This window comes from Myotis brandtii, unplaced genomic scaffold, assembly GCF_000412655.1.
Source record: "Myotis brandtii unplaced genomic scaffold, ASM41265v1 scaffold1612, whole genome shotgun sequence".
Lineage (NCBI taxonomy): Eukaryota > Metazoa > Chordata > Mammalia > Chiroptera > Vespertilionidae > Myotis > Myotis brandtii.
This window is the reverse complement of record NW_005355890.1, coordinates 1240552-1257432: the sequence shown is the minus strand read 5'-3', so window position 1 is coordinate 1257432 and position 16881 is coordinate 1240552. Positions and strand designations below refer to the sequence as shown.

Sequence of the window (16881 nt, the reverse complement as noted above, 5' to 3'; positions counted from 1 at the left end):
CCCTTCAGGGTGGGGGTCCCCACTGGGATGCCTGGCCAGCCTCGGTGAGGGGCTGATGGCTGTTTTCAGGCTGGCCACACCCCCTTTAGGGTGAGGGGTCCCCACTGGGGTGCCTGGCCAGTCTGGGTGAGGGGCTGAGGGTCGTTTTCAGGCTGTCCAAGCCCCATGGCGACGGAAGCTCCCAACCTCTCCTTTTTTTAAATTTTTTTATTCTGGGATTTATTTACCTTCTATAATTGAAACTTTGTTGCCTTTTGCAGAGGCTACAGCCGGCTGCGGGAAGCTTGGCTTCCTCCATCATTGGGGCAACCAAGCCTCCTGCTTGCTCCAGCTCCATGGCTGCCAGCCGCCATCTTGGTTGGGTTAATGTGCATATAGTCGCTCTGATTGGCTGGTTGGTGGGCGTGGCTTAAGCATAGCGAAGGTATGGTCAATTTGCATGTTTGTCTTTTATTAGTGTAGATGAGCATTAAACTCATTACTTTAAAATTCTGAAAGGGATAAACGTATCATCTAAAAGTATTTGCATATTGTTAATCTGTCATTTTAAGAAATGTTTAAAATTTTTTGTATGTTTTTTAAAGAAACTGTACAACTATTTCAAGATTATTTATAAATTAAGTTTAAGCTTTTAAAGTTACCAATTTGAACATTAAAATTTTGTTAATTACATTTTCATGAATTTTTAGTATTTTAAGAATTTTATAAAATTAAACCATTTAAAAAAGTATGTTATTTTATTTAAACACAATTATACATGTATATTTGTAATTATAAAGCATATATACATATAAATTTTAATATTCAACTTTGGCCTAGTAAGTACAGAGCATGGACTGTGTGAACATGTGTCTCGCGGTAGCTGTCTGACCGCCTCCAGGGGAGCTCTAGGTTTGACTGACATGTCGCTGCTAGAATACCTACCCTGAGACTTATCTGTACTTCCTCCCTTTCCAAGCGTATGAGGTTCCCGTGCTGAGAGCAGCTGGGGGAGCTGAGCCTGAAGAAAAGGAGTGAGTGGAGGAGCCTGAGACAGGTATGCAGGGAAAACTTGCCAGCATTTTTCTGTCGTGAGGGCTAATATGATGCCCCCATTTTCATAGCTTTGCTTTGGTGTAGAATCTCTAGCCTTGAGTGTCCTGGCTTTGCAAGTGCACACAGGAGGCCCCACTGGTGCAACCAGGCCCCTAGGGCTTGGAACAGCAAGCGACCTTAGGGGGATCTGGTGTCCCCGAGGGCAGAGCACAGGGTAGAGAAGCTGCTTTACTGAACTTTGGTAGGAAGCAGAGAAAAGGTCCGACTCAACATCACTCTGTACAAGGTTTCAACTAAACCACCCTGACCTTGGGTGGTTGGAGTTCTTCAGGATGTACTTGACCTCAAATAGAACATTTATGCTGTGTCTCCTGGTTACCCACCAAAGGCTGTATGTCCCCAGGTTGGTGTTAAACTGGAAATGAAAGAGGAGAAAAGCAAGTTGGGCAGGACTTTCTGGAAGATCAAACCACACTGATGCACCACGGCACACCGGTACCCTCGACAAGACCATGTGGAGGAGTTACAGGCGTTTGGAAAAGGGTCAACACACTTCCAGTTGAAAGGAAAAGTAAGTTTTAAATATGTAAACTTTTTTCTATCAAGGACCTTCGGTGACTACCATGGAAATACTCAGAATTTAAGTAGAGCACAGGGTTCCAGCCATGACAAATCAAATTCCACAGAGTAAGTAAATGATAGCATGGCTTACCTGGGTGTGAGAGAATCCAAATAAATACATCTTGCATGTAAAAAAAGGCACACAACAATTCAAGGCTTTTGAAAAAAGCATCATTTATTTCAAAGTACAACACAAAGTTGTATTTTTAAGAAATACACATTCAATCTTGTATCTCAAGACTTGGCTATGTGCATTTCAGTTTATCTTTAAAATAAATTCAGGTATACAAATGTTACATACCTCAAGTACAAATAGCACAGAAAATGCATATGGTCTTACTGAATGTTTTTACATTCATTCTCTGTTCTTCAGCTTGACTCACATTTCTGTAATCTGCTTTTAAGCCAGGACAGCCTTATTTTAAAAAAATACTCTGTATTTTTCAGCACAAAGTCCTCATACATTTTTAAAATTAGATCTTGGCGCATAATATTGTGAAATTATAAAAAACCAACCCTGGTAGTTTAATAAAATTGTCACATGCCAGGACTTCTGAATCAACTCAAATTATTTCTTCAGCTGTGATGTCAGATTTGTGTTCCTACAGATAAAGGATGGAAGAAGAAAGACAGGCGGTGGCAACTTGACAGCAGTTAAGGTTTCAGATGTACAGGTCTTACTGAAGTTTGTGACCGAGTCCAGACTTTTCTCTAAAAGCAAACAGCAAATCTCATGATCATAATTGCAAGAAAGATCTGAAAGCAGCGAGTGGTGCAAGCCTGCCCTGCCCGAGTCTGTTTTGTGAAGATGAGGAGGGTGGGGAGTGGGGAGCTACAGCAGGAAGAGCCTTAGAAAGATGTCTCAGAAACTGGCAGATCATGATCTAGACGAGGGCCTGCACTTTCTCTTTTTTGCCTAATTTCAATTCTCATGAGGGAAGTGTGAATTAGACCACGGGTCAGAGCTTCTTCTTCCAATTGTGGGGCTCCATATCCGCCATGGGTTGTAGGTCTGTCCCACATCATCAGCTGGACTGGAGGCCGAAGGGGCATGAGGAGCAGCGTTCTCTGTGCCCATGAGGCCGATGCTGGTCAGCGTGCTTGCTGGAGTGGTGAAAGGGAGGGCACTGCTCAGGTTGCTGGACCAGATCGAGCTGCTGAAGGGAGGGGTGTACCATAAGCCGCTGGTGTTGCCAAGGACTGACTGCAAAACAGAAAAGACAACAGGGCGTCAGGCTTGAGAAGGGCAGGCGGCGGCCAAGTGCTGAAGGCTCTGCTGGGACAGGGGCCGGGCCATCGGCATCTGTCATGTTATTATAAATGTGTTGTATGTATAACCACCCAGAATCTGAGCAGATGACTGTGGTATTTTATTTTTTGTTAGTCCTCACTTGATATTTTTTCCATTGGTTTTTTTTTAAAGAGAGTAGAAGGGAGAGAGGAATGGGGGGGGGGGGGGGGGGGGGGGGAGAAAGAGAGACATCAACTGGTTGCCTCCCACAGGTACCCCACCCAGGGCGGCAATTGAACCCACAACCCAGATACATGCCCTTGACCTGGCATTGGACCCTCGACCCTTTGGTGCATGGGCTGATGCTCTAACCACTTAGTACACTGGCCAGGGCAAGAAGGATCTGAAAGCAGCGAGTGGCACAAGCCTGCCCTGCTCGCGTCTGTTTTGTGAAGATGAGGGTGGGGAATGGGGAGCTTGGTTGTGACATTTTCAACAAGGACTGGCTGACTAAGCCAGGGGCCAAGTCCAGCCCTGCCTGTTTCCGTAGAGAAAGTTCCGCTGGAGTCCAGCCGCACCCCCTGCTCAGGTACTGCCCTGGCTGCTGGGCACGCTATGGCAGAGGTGAACAGGTGCGACCGGAACAGCACAACCTACAAAGCCTAAGACATTTACTGACCCGTTTAAAGAAGGTTGAGATGCTTGGAAACCTAAAGCCAAACAATGACAAGTAGAGACACACCTTAGGATCTATTCAGTTAAATCGGCACCGATAAACCCTGCTTCTCTCTCTAGTTCTCCTGCGGATGAAGAAGTGACCACAGTGGGATCATGCTTTTCTATCACAATTTTGTGAAAGCTGAGACCAATAATTATTTCCCTTAGTGAGACTGCTTTTCTAGAACATGATTTTTGCAGAAGAATTTTACTGAAAATCGAACAAATGCACACCAGGAAGCTCATGTAAGGGCACATGTGCGTCTCAGAACAAAGCCAAAGTCACCCCCAAAGCCTCCACCTGGCAACCTGCTTGTTCTCTGTATCTGAGTTTATTTGTTTTTTTTAATTATTATTTTGTATTTTCTTTAAAAAGTATATTGTTGATTTCCGAGAGGAAGGGGGAGGGAGAAAGACAGAAACATCAATGATGAGAGAGAATCATTGATCAGCTGCCTCCTGCACACCCCCCACTGGGGATCGAACTGTGACCTCCTGGTTCATAGGTCGATGCTCAACCACTGAGCCATGCTGGCTGGGCTATTTTGTATGTTAGATTCCATAGATAAGTGGTATCATATGGTGTCTTTCTCTGTCTGAGTTACTTAGCACTCTCACCCTCTCGGTCCATCCATGCTGTCACAAATGGCAAGATTTCATTCCTTTTTATGGCCAAGTAATATTCCAGTGTATATATGTACCGCATCTTTACCCATTTGTTTATTGATAGGCATTTAGGTTGCTTCCATATCTTGGCTATTGTAAATAATACTGCAATAAACACACGGCCACATATATCTTTTCGAATTCATGTTTTGGGTTTCTTCAGATAAATACCCAGATGTTGAACTGCTGGATTGTATAGTTGTTCCAATTTTAATTTTTTTGAGGAACCTCCATAGTGTTTACCATGGTGACTGCACCAATTTACAATCCATCAACAATGCATGCAGGTTCCCCTTTCTCCACATCTTCAACATTTGCTTCTAATATTTTTGACAGCCATTCTGACAGGTGTGTAGTGTTAACGTGCATTTCCCTGATGATTAGTGATGTTGAGCATATTTTCACATGTCTGTTGGCTATCTGTGTGTCTTCTTTGGAGAAATGTCCCTTCATGTTCTCTACCCATTTTTAAATTGGATATTTTTTGGTGTGTGTGTGTTAATTATACAGGGAGGGGCAAAAGTAGGTTTACATTTGATTGTATGGAAAATAATACAATAATTAATAATTATTTCTGTACTCACAACTGCAAACCTACTTTTGCCCCTCCCTGTGTGAGTTATGTATTTTGGATATTAACCCCTTCTCAGATGTATCTTCTCCCATTCAGTAGGTTGTCATTTCATTTTGTTGGTTTCCTTCACTGTGCAGGTACTGGGTATATCAAAGCCCGCCTGCTGGTATGGGGTTTGAAGATCTTTGAGAGGTTTTAGGAGTCTGCAGCGCAAGCCAAGCAGGTTGCTTGTGTGAAGGAGCCCCTGCAAGAGGTTTGGCTGAGCAGGAGATTTGGGTGGGGCAGGGTCTCAGGGAATCACCAGGGTGGGGTGAACCTTGTTAGCCAGGCTAATGAAGGGCTCGGATTTGGTGCCAGGCTGGCTGGCTGGGGGGAGAGCTCAACAAAGGAATTATGACATCTGCTAGCACTTCCGTCTCTGAAAGAGCTGCCCCTCCCCTTCCCCCTTCCCCTCTTTCCCCCTCCCCCTAGAGCCAGTCAATTGAGTCCCTCCCACTTTGTCCCTAGTGCTTTTTGAGTGGCTGCCCCTGTGCTAGAGTGTGGAGTGAGTGCATCTCTGCACAGGCCCTTTAAGAGCCGTGTCTCTCTTAGACGCAATCCCGCTGGTTTTCACAGACGTGCCCTGGGGACTCGTCTTCCTGGCACTGGGGCTCCAGGCTGAGGAGCCCATGTCGGGCTGGACCCCTCACTCCTCAGGAGAGCCCTTGCCATTCTGTACCGTCACCTCTCCATCAGTCTGGAGGTGGCTTCTTCATATCCTACTTACAGGACTCTCTTCAGCTGGTCTTCAGGTGGTTCTCAGTGATGTTGCTCTAAGATTTGGTTAATTCTGATGTGGTTGGGACGAGGCGAGCACAACATTCACCTACTCCACCATCCTGACCAGAAGCCTCCTCTCCCGTAAGTTCTTGCCTACAGTGGCTCCGACAGATATTGACGGGCCACTTTGGCAGATATGAAGACACAGCAAGACAGACACTAACAGTACAACCCAACCTGCCCACACCATTCTCTGTGCTTGTAACTGTGGCGGTGGTGATGAGCGAGCCCCGAGTACTGACCGTGGCCGTGTGGGTTGGCGAGCTGGAACTGGCTGGCCAGGAGGGGCTGGGATCTGTCGCTGGAGATTCCCACAGGTAGGAAGGGCCGCTGCTAAATTCATTCCAGCTCCTCTGTGAGGCCTGACTGCACGACCGAGATAACCCGAGTTTGCTGAAAACTTCTGAAAGTAAGAACACAATTTCAAATCCGCATTTTGTTTTGTCATGCTCACTGGGACAGGATGGGGCCTTCATCTAGTGGCCCCCATCGCACTGCTGTCACTTGGGAGTCCTCACACTGACTTCATTAGCTCCCCACACACTCCCGAGAGGGAGGGGGATATTCCCAGGAACTCAGGCGTACGGCACACCATTGGAATACTTTCCCCAAACCCATCAACTGGATGACATAAATGCAACTACCTCCCAACTCTACCATTCCAATCTCAGCTGGTGCGGAACTCTCATGAGGTCTCTACTTCTGTGCAGCAAGAAAACATAAGGTGCCCCAGAATGGCCAGGAATCACTTTTCAGACAGAATCCTTCCCAGAAGTTCTTAAGTAATTGCTGTGGAGCACAACCCAATCGAGACTCACAGCATCAAGCCTGTTCCACGGCACCTCTGGGCTGAGCGGAGAATGGGAGGGGACCCATCCTAGAGCCTTGTGCTGGGCCCCTAAGCACCTGTCCAAACAGCAAGGACAGATACACTTCCCAAGGTCAGCCCACATAGTTTATGTCTATTGGTGCCTGACAGCAGGTACAAAGAAATGCATCTTTTAAAACAGCGGTTCTCAACCTGTGGGTCGCGACCCCTTTGGCGGTCAAACAACCCTTTCACAGGGGTCGCCTAAGACCATCCTACATATCAGATATTTACATTACGATTCATAACAGTAGCAACATTACAGTTATGAAGCCGCAACGAAAATAATGTTATGTTATGGGTCACAACATGAGGAACTGTATTTAAAGGGCCAGAAGGCTGAGAACCACTGTTTTAAAAAATGTCTACTAACAACAATCACACTTTCCCCTCCATCTCAGTGTTTCTCCACACATAAAACTAGACTTCGTTTTCCTTCCTTCCTCATCCACAGGCTTATTAATTTCAGGTCTAGTGTTAAACACTTACCACCAGTTAGGTTAAAAGAATTCCCAAAGGCGGAGAACGAATTGAGGGGTGTGAAGTCAGGGCTGCTGGGGTTGCTGACGGGACTCCACAAACCCGAGCTGAACGTTACAAGAGGAAAGAAAATGCAACACAGAATGGATGAGGGTTAGCAGAACCGATTCATTAAGTATGGCTTCACAAAGGGGGACACTGCTTCAACTGGGGGTGCTCAAGTATTAAACACAAAGAGAAAGGGCAGAACTGAAAAACAGTCCAAACCACAGAGGAGCGAAGGCACGGAGAATTCCAGGGCTCCTCCTCCTCCTCCTCCAGCCGAGAGCCTGCCTGCCCGTGTGGCTCAGCTGGCTGGTGTCGTCCTATGCACCCAAAGGTGGCTGGTTTGATTCTGGTCAGGGCACATGCCCAGGTTCCAGGGAGGCAACCAATTGGTGTTTCTTTCTTTTTCTCTCTGTCTCTCCTCCCTCCTTCTCTAAGATCAGTAAAAACATAAAAAAAAAAAAAAAAAAAAAAAAAAGCTGAGAGCCTGGTTCAAAGCAAGTTTTGCAGTAAAAAGAGATTTATTTCTTTAGGGTTACTATTTGATAAAGAAAGACTTAAAATCCAGGACTCATTTCCCTTTAGTGCCAAGCAGGTAAAATTGGGTTCTGCTTGCTGACAGCCTTTATTATTACTGTTGTCAGTTATCTGGGAAGATAAACCGAGGCACTGGCTGCATGCCATCAGGTGCTCTGGGTCAAGAGAGAGGCATGTCCACTAACTTAGTATAAATTATCCAGTATTTGCTCCAATTTCCTTCCTCTCAAATACATGTTTGTTCTTCTATATCTAATTACCAGATCACATCCTTCCCCACAGGAGACCATGGTAACGGAGAAGGATGAGAACAGATTTAAAATGGGGACATAAGCCTCCCTCTCCGCTGGGTTATACAGGTCGTGTGCACCGCCTCCCCTCTGTCAGGGGAGCTATGGGGGGAGCACAGCAACCGGGCTCTCTGCTTCTACCCAACAGACAAAAGCCCCTAGAAGCCTGGACCACTTCTGACAAATGCCTACTTGTAATCTAGGGCAGCGGTCGGCAAACCGCGGCTCGCGAGCCACATGCTGCTCTTTGGCCCCTTGAGTGTGGCTCTTCCACAAAACACCGGCTCTTCCACAAAATACCGACTTCTGCGCGTGGGTCACGAAGTTTCAATCGCACTGTACGTGCGCGCCCGCACGTGGTATTTTGTGGAAGAGCCACACTCAAGGGGCCAAAGAGCCGCATGTGGCTCGCGAGCTGCGGTTTGCCGACCACGGATCTAGGGGGAGAAATGCCTGGAACACGTGGATGGACAACAAATGCTAACCTGACTTGAGAACCCTGTCCATCCTTCTCATGAGTAAGAATGGTCTACTGTACCTGTCTGAGCCATCGCTGTCACCAGGAGTGTGTGCAATGCCAAGGCTGCTGGAAAAATCTGTTTTGTTTGAAGAAACTTTAGCAAAGCCATTCCCACCTGTAACAATGGACTCTGAATCAATCAAAGGCAAACCGGCCCAAGGTCATCCCACCGTGCCTGAGCCGCTGAGGCAGGCCTTCCGCCGCCGGCCACTCACCTGGGCTCTTGTCGTAGCCGGCCGTGACTGCAGCAAACGTGGGGTTGCCGTTCTTGCCAGGGAGGGAGGCTGCTTTTGTCAATTTGTTTTTGCTTCCACTTGGCTGCTTGGTTTTTGGGTCACTGAAGAAAGAAGCAAAGGAAGAGTAATTAATTCCTCGTCAGCACTGCCTGCTGGAGGCCTGGAGGCGCACTGCCTCAGGGCTGTGGTTGGCCCAGGGCAGCCCATGAGGCACGGCCTGGCCTCATGTAAATGAGCTGGGACCTACAACTGAGCAGCCAGATGGAAAAGAAGAAAGTTGTGGGGCGCCGAACCGGTTTGGCTCAGTGGATAGAGCGTCGGCCTGCGGACTGAAGGGTCCCAGGTTCGATTCTGGTCAAGGGCATGTATCTTGGTTGCGGGCACATGCCCACTGGGGGGCGTGCAGGAGACAGCTGATCGATCTCTCTCATCGATGTTTCTAACTCTCTATCCCTCTCCCTTCTTCTCTGTAAAAAATCAATAAAATATATATATTTAAAAAAAAAAAAAAGAAAGTTGTGGGGGAAAGGTAAGAGAATAAAGGCCAGTCTAAGACGGTGGTCGGCAAACTGCGGCTCGCGAGTCACATGCGGCTCTTTGGCCCTTTGAGTGTGGCTCTTCCACAAAATACCAACTTCTGCACATGGGCCATGAAGTTTCAGACGCACTGTATGTGCGCGCCCGCACGTGGTATTTTGTGAAAGAGCCACACTCAAGGGGCCAAAGAGCTGCATGTGGCTCGTGAGCCGCAGTTTGCCGACCACGGGTCTAAGAGACCAGGGTCACAATTTAGGGACTGGAAAGACTGTTTTAGAGGACATGAGAAAGGGAGCCATTAGGCAGTGAACAAGGAGTGGAATGTGAGGTCCTGGCAGGTGACAACACATGACAAACTGGTTCTTAGAAAGCGTCCTCCCCTATCAGGACAGGCTAAGGAGCTCACGGTGACAAGGGCCCAGGCAGGGTGGCTTCCCCAGACTCTGGATGCTGCCTCTTTGGGCAAGAGCTAAACACTGTGCAGGTACGCTGCAGCTCCCGGCAGGCGCTGCCTCCTGTGGAAAGCAGGGGTGGGGACAGGACCTAACTGTGCTTGCCGGGAGGATGAAGCGCAGTGACAGCTGTGTGGTGCCGAGAACAGTGCTGGCGCAAGGGAAGAACTGGTAGGTGGTTACAGCGACCACTGAGGTGACTGTTCCCCTGAAAGTCAGTCCAACACGAGTGCGGCTGTGCCTCTAGTGAGGAGCACCAGTTGAGGTGTCCACCTGCCTGTCAGGAGGCTGCCTGCCGTGCGCACGTCCCCTCCTACAGCTGACTTCCTCAAGACCCTGCCCTTTTAACTGCTAAGCTAACTGCCATAGAGCAAAATAAATGGGCCGCAAAGCCATTCCCTCAACTCACAGGACATCTGTAGATCTTCATTTAATGTAGTGTGCTTATTCACTCTTGAATTAGAACATAATTCTAAGAAGTTAAATGATGCTTTTCCAGTTGATGGGTTAAAAAAGCCCAGGGATGGAAGGAGGCACTGCTGGGCCAGACAACAGTACGACAGCAGCCAGGGGAACCGCCCCAGAGCAAGGGTGAGCTGTCGACAGATGTAGGAAGCGAGACAGGACAGCAGTCTGTGGCCACAGACGTTTCCACTTAATGGGAGTGAGCCGCAGGTTTCTGGAGCACTTACCTGTTCAAGGTCTAGGAAGTGACCAGTGAACCTACCTGCTGGAGCTACTGTTAAGGATGCTGCTGTAGCTGCCGCGGGATGCAAGCGGGCACGGTGCCGCCGGCGAAGACGGAGAGGCAGGTGTTGGTGAGGTCTGGCGTTGTTTTAAGAAAATGTCTGCGTTGAGGGTTTGCAGAGAAAGTTTATAAAGACTATCGGTAGCTGGAAAGTAAAAATAAAAGGTCTCATTAATGTGATATCTTTACTCTTCAAAATCAGTTACTTTTACTTTTGGTGTTCCATCTGGTACTATGCAGAACTCAAGTGCTCCTACAAAGAAAAACATAATTAAACCTTTCTGTGTGTTCTGTTCAAAATTTAAAGAAAACAGGGAAGGAGCTTCTCTCTGCATCAGGAGCTCCCGGAAGCACCAGTGAGGCCTGTCTCTGCTGAGCTGTGCAGGACCTCAGGACAGGCCTGCTCTTCCTCCCCGTCTCCCACGTCCCTCAGGGATGGCAGGTGAAATCACTGTGGCAACTGCCCCCCCTTCCCCCTCTCAGTTCATCATACAATACCCCGCGACCTGGCACACCTAGTAAGGTGCTGTTCCTGGTCCCTGGTTTATAAGAATACAAACTCCTAATATCTTCCTGCTGCCCTCTAGGGTAATGTCTACACAGCTATTTAAAAAAATTTAAAACAAAAATTCTGCACTCACTAAATGGAAACACATATAACACCTTTATCAGAAAAAGTTATCACCACTTCTGATCAAGATGGTGGAGTAAACACCATGCTCACTCGCCTCCTCCCATGACCACATCAAAATGACAACTAAATTAGAAATAGTAAAAGAAGAACAAACAAAGCCCAAAGTGAGTAGAGGGAAAAAAATAAGGATCACAACAGAAATAAAAAAATGTCTAAAATAATAGAAAAAAATCAAAGAAACCAAGAGCTGTATTTTTTGTAAAGATAAACAAAATTAAACTTTTAGATGGACTCATCAGGAAAAAAATGAAAGGACCCAAATAAAATCAGAAATGAAAGAGAAGTGACAACTGAGGCCACAGAAATACAAAGGGTTGTAAGAAAATACTATGGCCCTAGCCGGTTTGGCTCAGTGGATAGAGCGTCGGCCTGCAGACCAAAGGGTCTTGGGTTTGATTCCAGTCAAGGGCATGTACCTTGGTTGCAGACTCCTACCCAGCCCGGGCCCTGGTTGGGGCACATGCAAGAGGCAACCAATCGATGTGTTTCTCTCTGTCTTTCCCTCTCTTCCACTCTCCCTAAAAATCAATGGAAAAATATCCTCAGGTGAGTATTAAAAAAAAAAAAAAAAAGAAAATACTACGACCAATTATGTGCCAACAAATGGGACAACCTGGAAGGAATGGATATATTCCTAGAAACATGCAATTTTCCAAAACTGAATCAGGAAGAAACAAAAATCTAAACATACTGATTACCACCAACAAAACTGAATCAGTAATAAGAAAAACTCCCAACAAAAAGTCCTGGACCGGATGGCTTCACAGGTGAATTTTACCAAACATTCAAAGAACTAACACTTATCCTTCTTGAATGATTCCCAATAATAGAAGAGGAGGGAAGGCTCAACAGCTCATTTTACGAGGCTAGCATTATCCTAATTCCAAAACCAGATAAAGACACTACAAATAAAGAAAATTATAGCCCAATAGACCTCATAAAAACAAAAATCCTCAACAAAATATTAGTTAACCAAATTAAGCAATACATTAAAAAGAGCATACACCACAATCAAGTGGGATTTATTCCTGGAATGCCAAGTTGGTTAATATCCATAAATCAATATGATACACCACATAAACAAAATGAAGGATAAAGGTCACATGATCATATCAATAGATGCTGACAAAGCATTAGACAAAATCCAACATCAATTCATGATAAAAATTTTCAGCAAAGTGAGGATAGAGAGAACATTCCCCATAATAAAGTCCATATATGACAAACACATAGCTAACATACTCAATGGTAAAAAGCTGACAGCTTTTTCTTTAAGATCAGGAACAAGACCAGATGTCGATTTTTTACTGATTATATTCAACATAGTACCGAAAGTCTTAGCCAGAGCTATCAAGCAAGAGAAAGACATAAAAGGCCTCCAAATTGGAAATAAATAAGTAAAACAGTCATTATTTGCAGATGACAAGATACTATATATAGGCCCCTTCACTCCCCCCCCAAAAAACTATTAGGACTAATAAATGAACTCAGAAAAGTAACAGGATACAAAATTAACATTCAGAATTGGTTGTGTTTTTTTACATCAATAGCAAACTATCTTAGAAAACAATCCCATTTACAAATGTATCAAAAATAATAAAATAACAAGAAATAAATTTAACTGAGGAGATACAATACCTGTATTCTTAAAACTATATAGCACAGAAGAAAGAAATTAAAGAAGATACAAATAAATGGAAGGCTATACCATGCTCATAGATAGAATTAACATAATCATTAAAATGTCCATACTATGCAAAGCAATCTAAAGATTCAATGCAATCCCTATCAAAATATCAGTGGCACTTTTCATAGAACTAGAACAAATAATCTAAAAATTTACATGGAACCACCGAAGACCCTGAATAGCTAAAGCAATCTTGAGAAAAAACAAACTTGGAGAAATCATGCTACCTGATATTAAAACAGCATGATACTGGCATAAAAACATAGATCAATAGAACAGAATAGAAAGCCCAGAAGTAAACTCACACTTATATAGTCAATCTATGACAAAGGAGGCAAGAATGTACAATGGGTAAAGACAGTCTCTTCAAAAAGTGCTAGTTGGGAAGGAAATTGGAGAGATACGTGGAAAAAAATGAAACTAAACTACTTTCTTACACCATATATAAGAATGAATCCAAAATGGATTACAGCCTTAAATGTTTAAGACCCGAAACCATTAAAACTCCTAGAAGAAAATGTAGGCAGTAAACTGTGAAATCAGTCTTAGCAATATTTTTTTGGAAATGTCTCCTTGGGCAAGGGAAACAAAACTAAAAATAAACAAATGGGACTACATCAAACTAAACATTTTCTGCGGTGAAGGAAACCATCAACAAAATGAAAAGACAACTTATTGAATAGGAAAAGGTATCTGCTAATGATACATCTGGTAAGAGTCAATACCCAAAATATATAAAGAACTTGCACAACTTAACACCGAAAAACTGGATTAAAAAATGGGCAGAGGACCTGAATAGACACTTCTCTAAAGAGAACACACAGATGGCCAACAGACAAAGATGCTCAACATCACTAATCATCTGGCAAGTGCAAATTAAAAGCACAATGAGATACTACCTCACATCTGTCAGAATGGCTATCTCTCTATATAAAAGCCTAATATGCAAATTGTCCCCACAGGAATTCAACCAGGAGACAGATTGCTCGCTATGACATACACTGACCACTAGGGGGCGGTGCGGAACAAAGGAAAGCCCCAGCTGGCAGCCAGGGAAGGGAGGCCCCGGCCGGCAGCCAGAAGACCCTGATCGGCCCTGATCACCAGCCAGGCCTAGGGACCCTACCTGTGCATGAATTTCGTGCACTGGGCCTCTAGTTATCAATAAACAGATAAGTGTTGGCAAGGATGTGGAGAAAAGGGAACCCTGTGTACTGTTGGTGAGCATGCAAGTTTGTGCAACCACTATGGAAGGTCCTCAAAAAATTAAAATTGAACTACCATATGACCCAGCAATTCTACTTCTGAGTATTTATTCTAGGAAATCCCAACATAAACTTGAAAAGATACATGCACTCCTATGTTCACTGCAGCATTACTTACGATAGCCAAGATAAGGAAACAACTAAGTGTTCATTGAAAGACAAATGGATAGAGAAGATGTGCTACATATATACAATGGAATAGTACTCAATCATAAAAAAGAATGAAATCTTGCCATTTGTGACAACATGGATGGACCTAGAGGGTATTATGCTAAGTGAAATAAGTCAGAGAAAGACAAATACTATATGGTTTCACTTATATGTGGAATCTAAAAACTTGAATGAACAAACAAAACAAGCTGATAATACAGAGAACAAATTGATGGTTGCCAGATGCAAGGGGGTTTAGGGGATGGGTGAAAAAGGTGAACAAATCGGCGGTTATAAATAAATATTCCCATGTAAAGTACAGTATAGGGAATACAGTCAATATTGTAATAACTATGCATGGTATTAGAGGGGTATTATACTTACTGGGGTGATCACTTTATAAAAATTTCTAATTTGTACACCTGAAACTAATATAATACTGTATGTCAACTATAATTGAAAAATAAAAATGTAAAAAAAATTTTTTAAAAATAAGCCAAAAGGAAGATCCCATTGCATCGCCATGTGTACCTGGGTGCTGGTCCAGGGACTGTGATATGGGGAAGCGTAAGGAAAGCGCTCTGGCCTCTCTGAATTCAGTCCATGGCTCCGTCTCTGAGGCTGCCCACTGACCTAGTTACGCTGGCACAACTGCACAACCCCACTGCCCTCTTTTCTTATCTTTGTCCAAAACAGCTCTGCTCAGCTTGACGCTTTCCCCTTTCACCCTCCTGGCTGGCCTTTTGTGCCCCATGCAAGTCCTGTGTACAGTGAGGAGAGTGCTCTGCTCCGATTTCCTGTGAGGGCCTCACTTCCAGACTGAAGCCTGCTCTCACGGAGGCTCTACTTCCGTGTCATTCTCTCCTCCATAGGAGGCGTCTCCCTAGACCCCTAGGGCTCAGGGCCGAGATAAGGCTACACATGCCTTGGCTGTGTCAAGGCCCCCTTATGGCACCACCAAGCAAAGCACGCTTCTCTTGGAAGCCACTTGGTGACTGTTGCAGAGTTCTTCCCGACCCTCCTCAATGGTGCTGGCTCCTTAGCACTGTCCTTATGTCCACCTCACCCACTGTCACCCTTGACCACATGGCTAATCCTTTCCCTCTTGTGCTGTGTTGTTTGCTGACCTGGCGCCCACACTCAGGGTCCATCTCCAACGCCACCTCCCGCATGAACCCCGCTTAAACCTCTCCACCCTCCTGCTATCCCTGGAAGCCCCCACAGCAGTGTGCCTCTCTGATATCACCTCTTCACTGCAGGTCCTTCAGTATTTGTACAATCGTTCTGACCCTTCCCTCGCCACCTCTTACACGACACATTTTCTGACCTCCAACATCACTAGGAGTGACCTATCCCCTTGTGAACTGCCCACACCTGTACCCCTCACCTCAATTCCAAGTTCTTAGCCCTTATCCAAACTATGGAGGCTTCAATCACCCACTCTACATTTACATTCCCCCTCAACTTGAACAATCTTTTGCTTAACCTTGATTTTATCATTAGTGCAAACAAGCCAAATGTGAGTTTATTCTAACTCTGTGGTGAGTGTACACAAGTCAGTCCTAAGACTGGCCCTCTCTTCATCCTAAATCCTACCATCAGTTCCCTGCCTATGCTTGTCTCTGTTGTCTTCTATAGTGGAATGTGGGTTCTCAAACTTAATTCATCCCAAAAGGCTGTTCGAGAAGTGATCTGTTCAAAAACAATCCTTTTCTCCCATTAGAAAGAATGTAAATTGAATTAATCCATTCCAGACCCCCAATGATTCCGTTTTAGCCTTTCTTATATACAGTACTTGTCTAATGTACTGTTTAATCTATAAGTAAACACTTCTTTTCTAAAATTTATCAAACCACCCCCTTACTAGCCTTGTTCCAAGGGTGTCTTTCAGGTCAGTATGCGGCATCTTCGCATGTTCAGATATCACTGCCTCCAAAATGCTGTCACTGGCTAACTGCTTTTCTTTTTTCCTAACTCTTCAATTGTCTGTGATCATTGTTTCTTTCCCGCCCTTAGCAACATCAGCATTCTTGATGGTCTTTTTGTTTTAAAATTGTGTTACAAAAGCACTCTCTCCTTTCTTTGTTGCCCGAGAGACGCTTTTTGTTATAAAGGGTTGTCAGGTCTAGGAAAACTGAAGTTTGGTTTGACAATGAAGACATAGTTTTTGTGAACAACTTGGTTGAGAACTGAACTGTTCGAGATGGGAGACGTTCGAGAGATGAGGTTAGACTGCATTTCAGGCAAGGACCTCTACCTTATTTTAGTAGACTATGCTGCTGTCATGACTGAATGCAGGGGAAATCTGAGAACAAGGTAAAAAAGCTAGTGAGGAAAATAATGAAAATTTCAAAGTAGGTTGTTTATGCAAAAGATGTGAGTAAAGTAGAGAGTAAACTGAATTTTTAGAAAATGATTACACTATACCTGTATGAGAAACAAGATAGGTAAAGAAATGTGAATTGCCCTGTTTGATGTGGCTCAGTTGAGGGTTGTGGCAGAGGCAGCTGATTGATGTTTTACTCTCACATCAATGTTTCTCTCTCCCTCCCCCTCTCCCTAAAATATCCTATCTAATAATAGAGAAACATGGTAATTAACCGTAACTTCGCTACCCTTCCCACTGGCTAATCAGCGAGATATGCAAATTAACTGCCAACCAAGATGGCGGCCGGCAGCCAGGCAGCTGAAGCGAACAGGAGGCTTGCT

At 44.9% G+C, this 16881-nt stretch overlaps 1 protein-coding gene across 1 annotated transcript in view; it reads right to left on the bottom strand.

The window, feature by feature from the left end:
* Nucleotides 1-1810: 1810 nt before the first annotated feature.
* The window catches only part of TMEM131 (transmembrane protein 131), a 272545-nt gene continuing 257474 nt past the window's right edge, over nt 1811-16881 (bottom strand). The window contains exons 38-43 of the mRNA XM_014536436.1: nt 10356-10521; nt 8619-8740; nt 8422-8518; nt 7021-7118; nt 5906-6066; nt 1811-2860 (exon numbers count right to left, since the gene is read on the bottom strand). Of these exons, the coding sequence (XP_014391922.1) occupies nt 2579-2860; nt 5906-6066; nt 7021-7118; nt 8422-8518; nt 8619-8740; nt 10356-10521 (926 nt within the window). The 3' untranslated portion in view covers nt 1811-2578. The remainder of the gene's footprint in view (nt 2861-5905; nt 6067-7020; nt 7119-8421; nt 8519-8618; nt 8741-10355; nt 10522-16881) is intronic.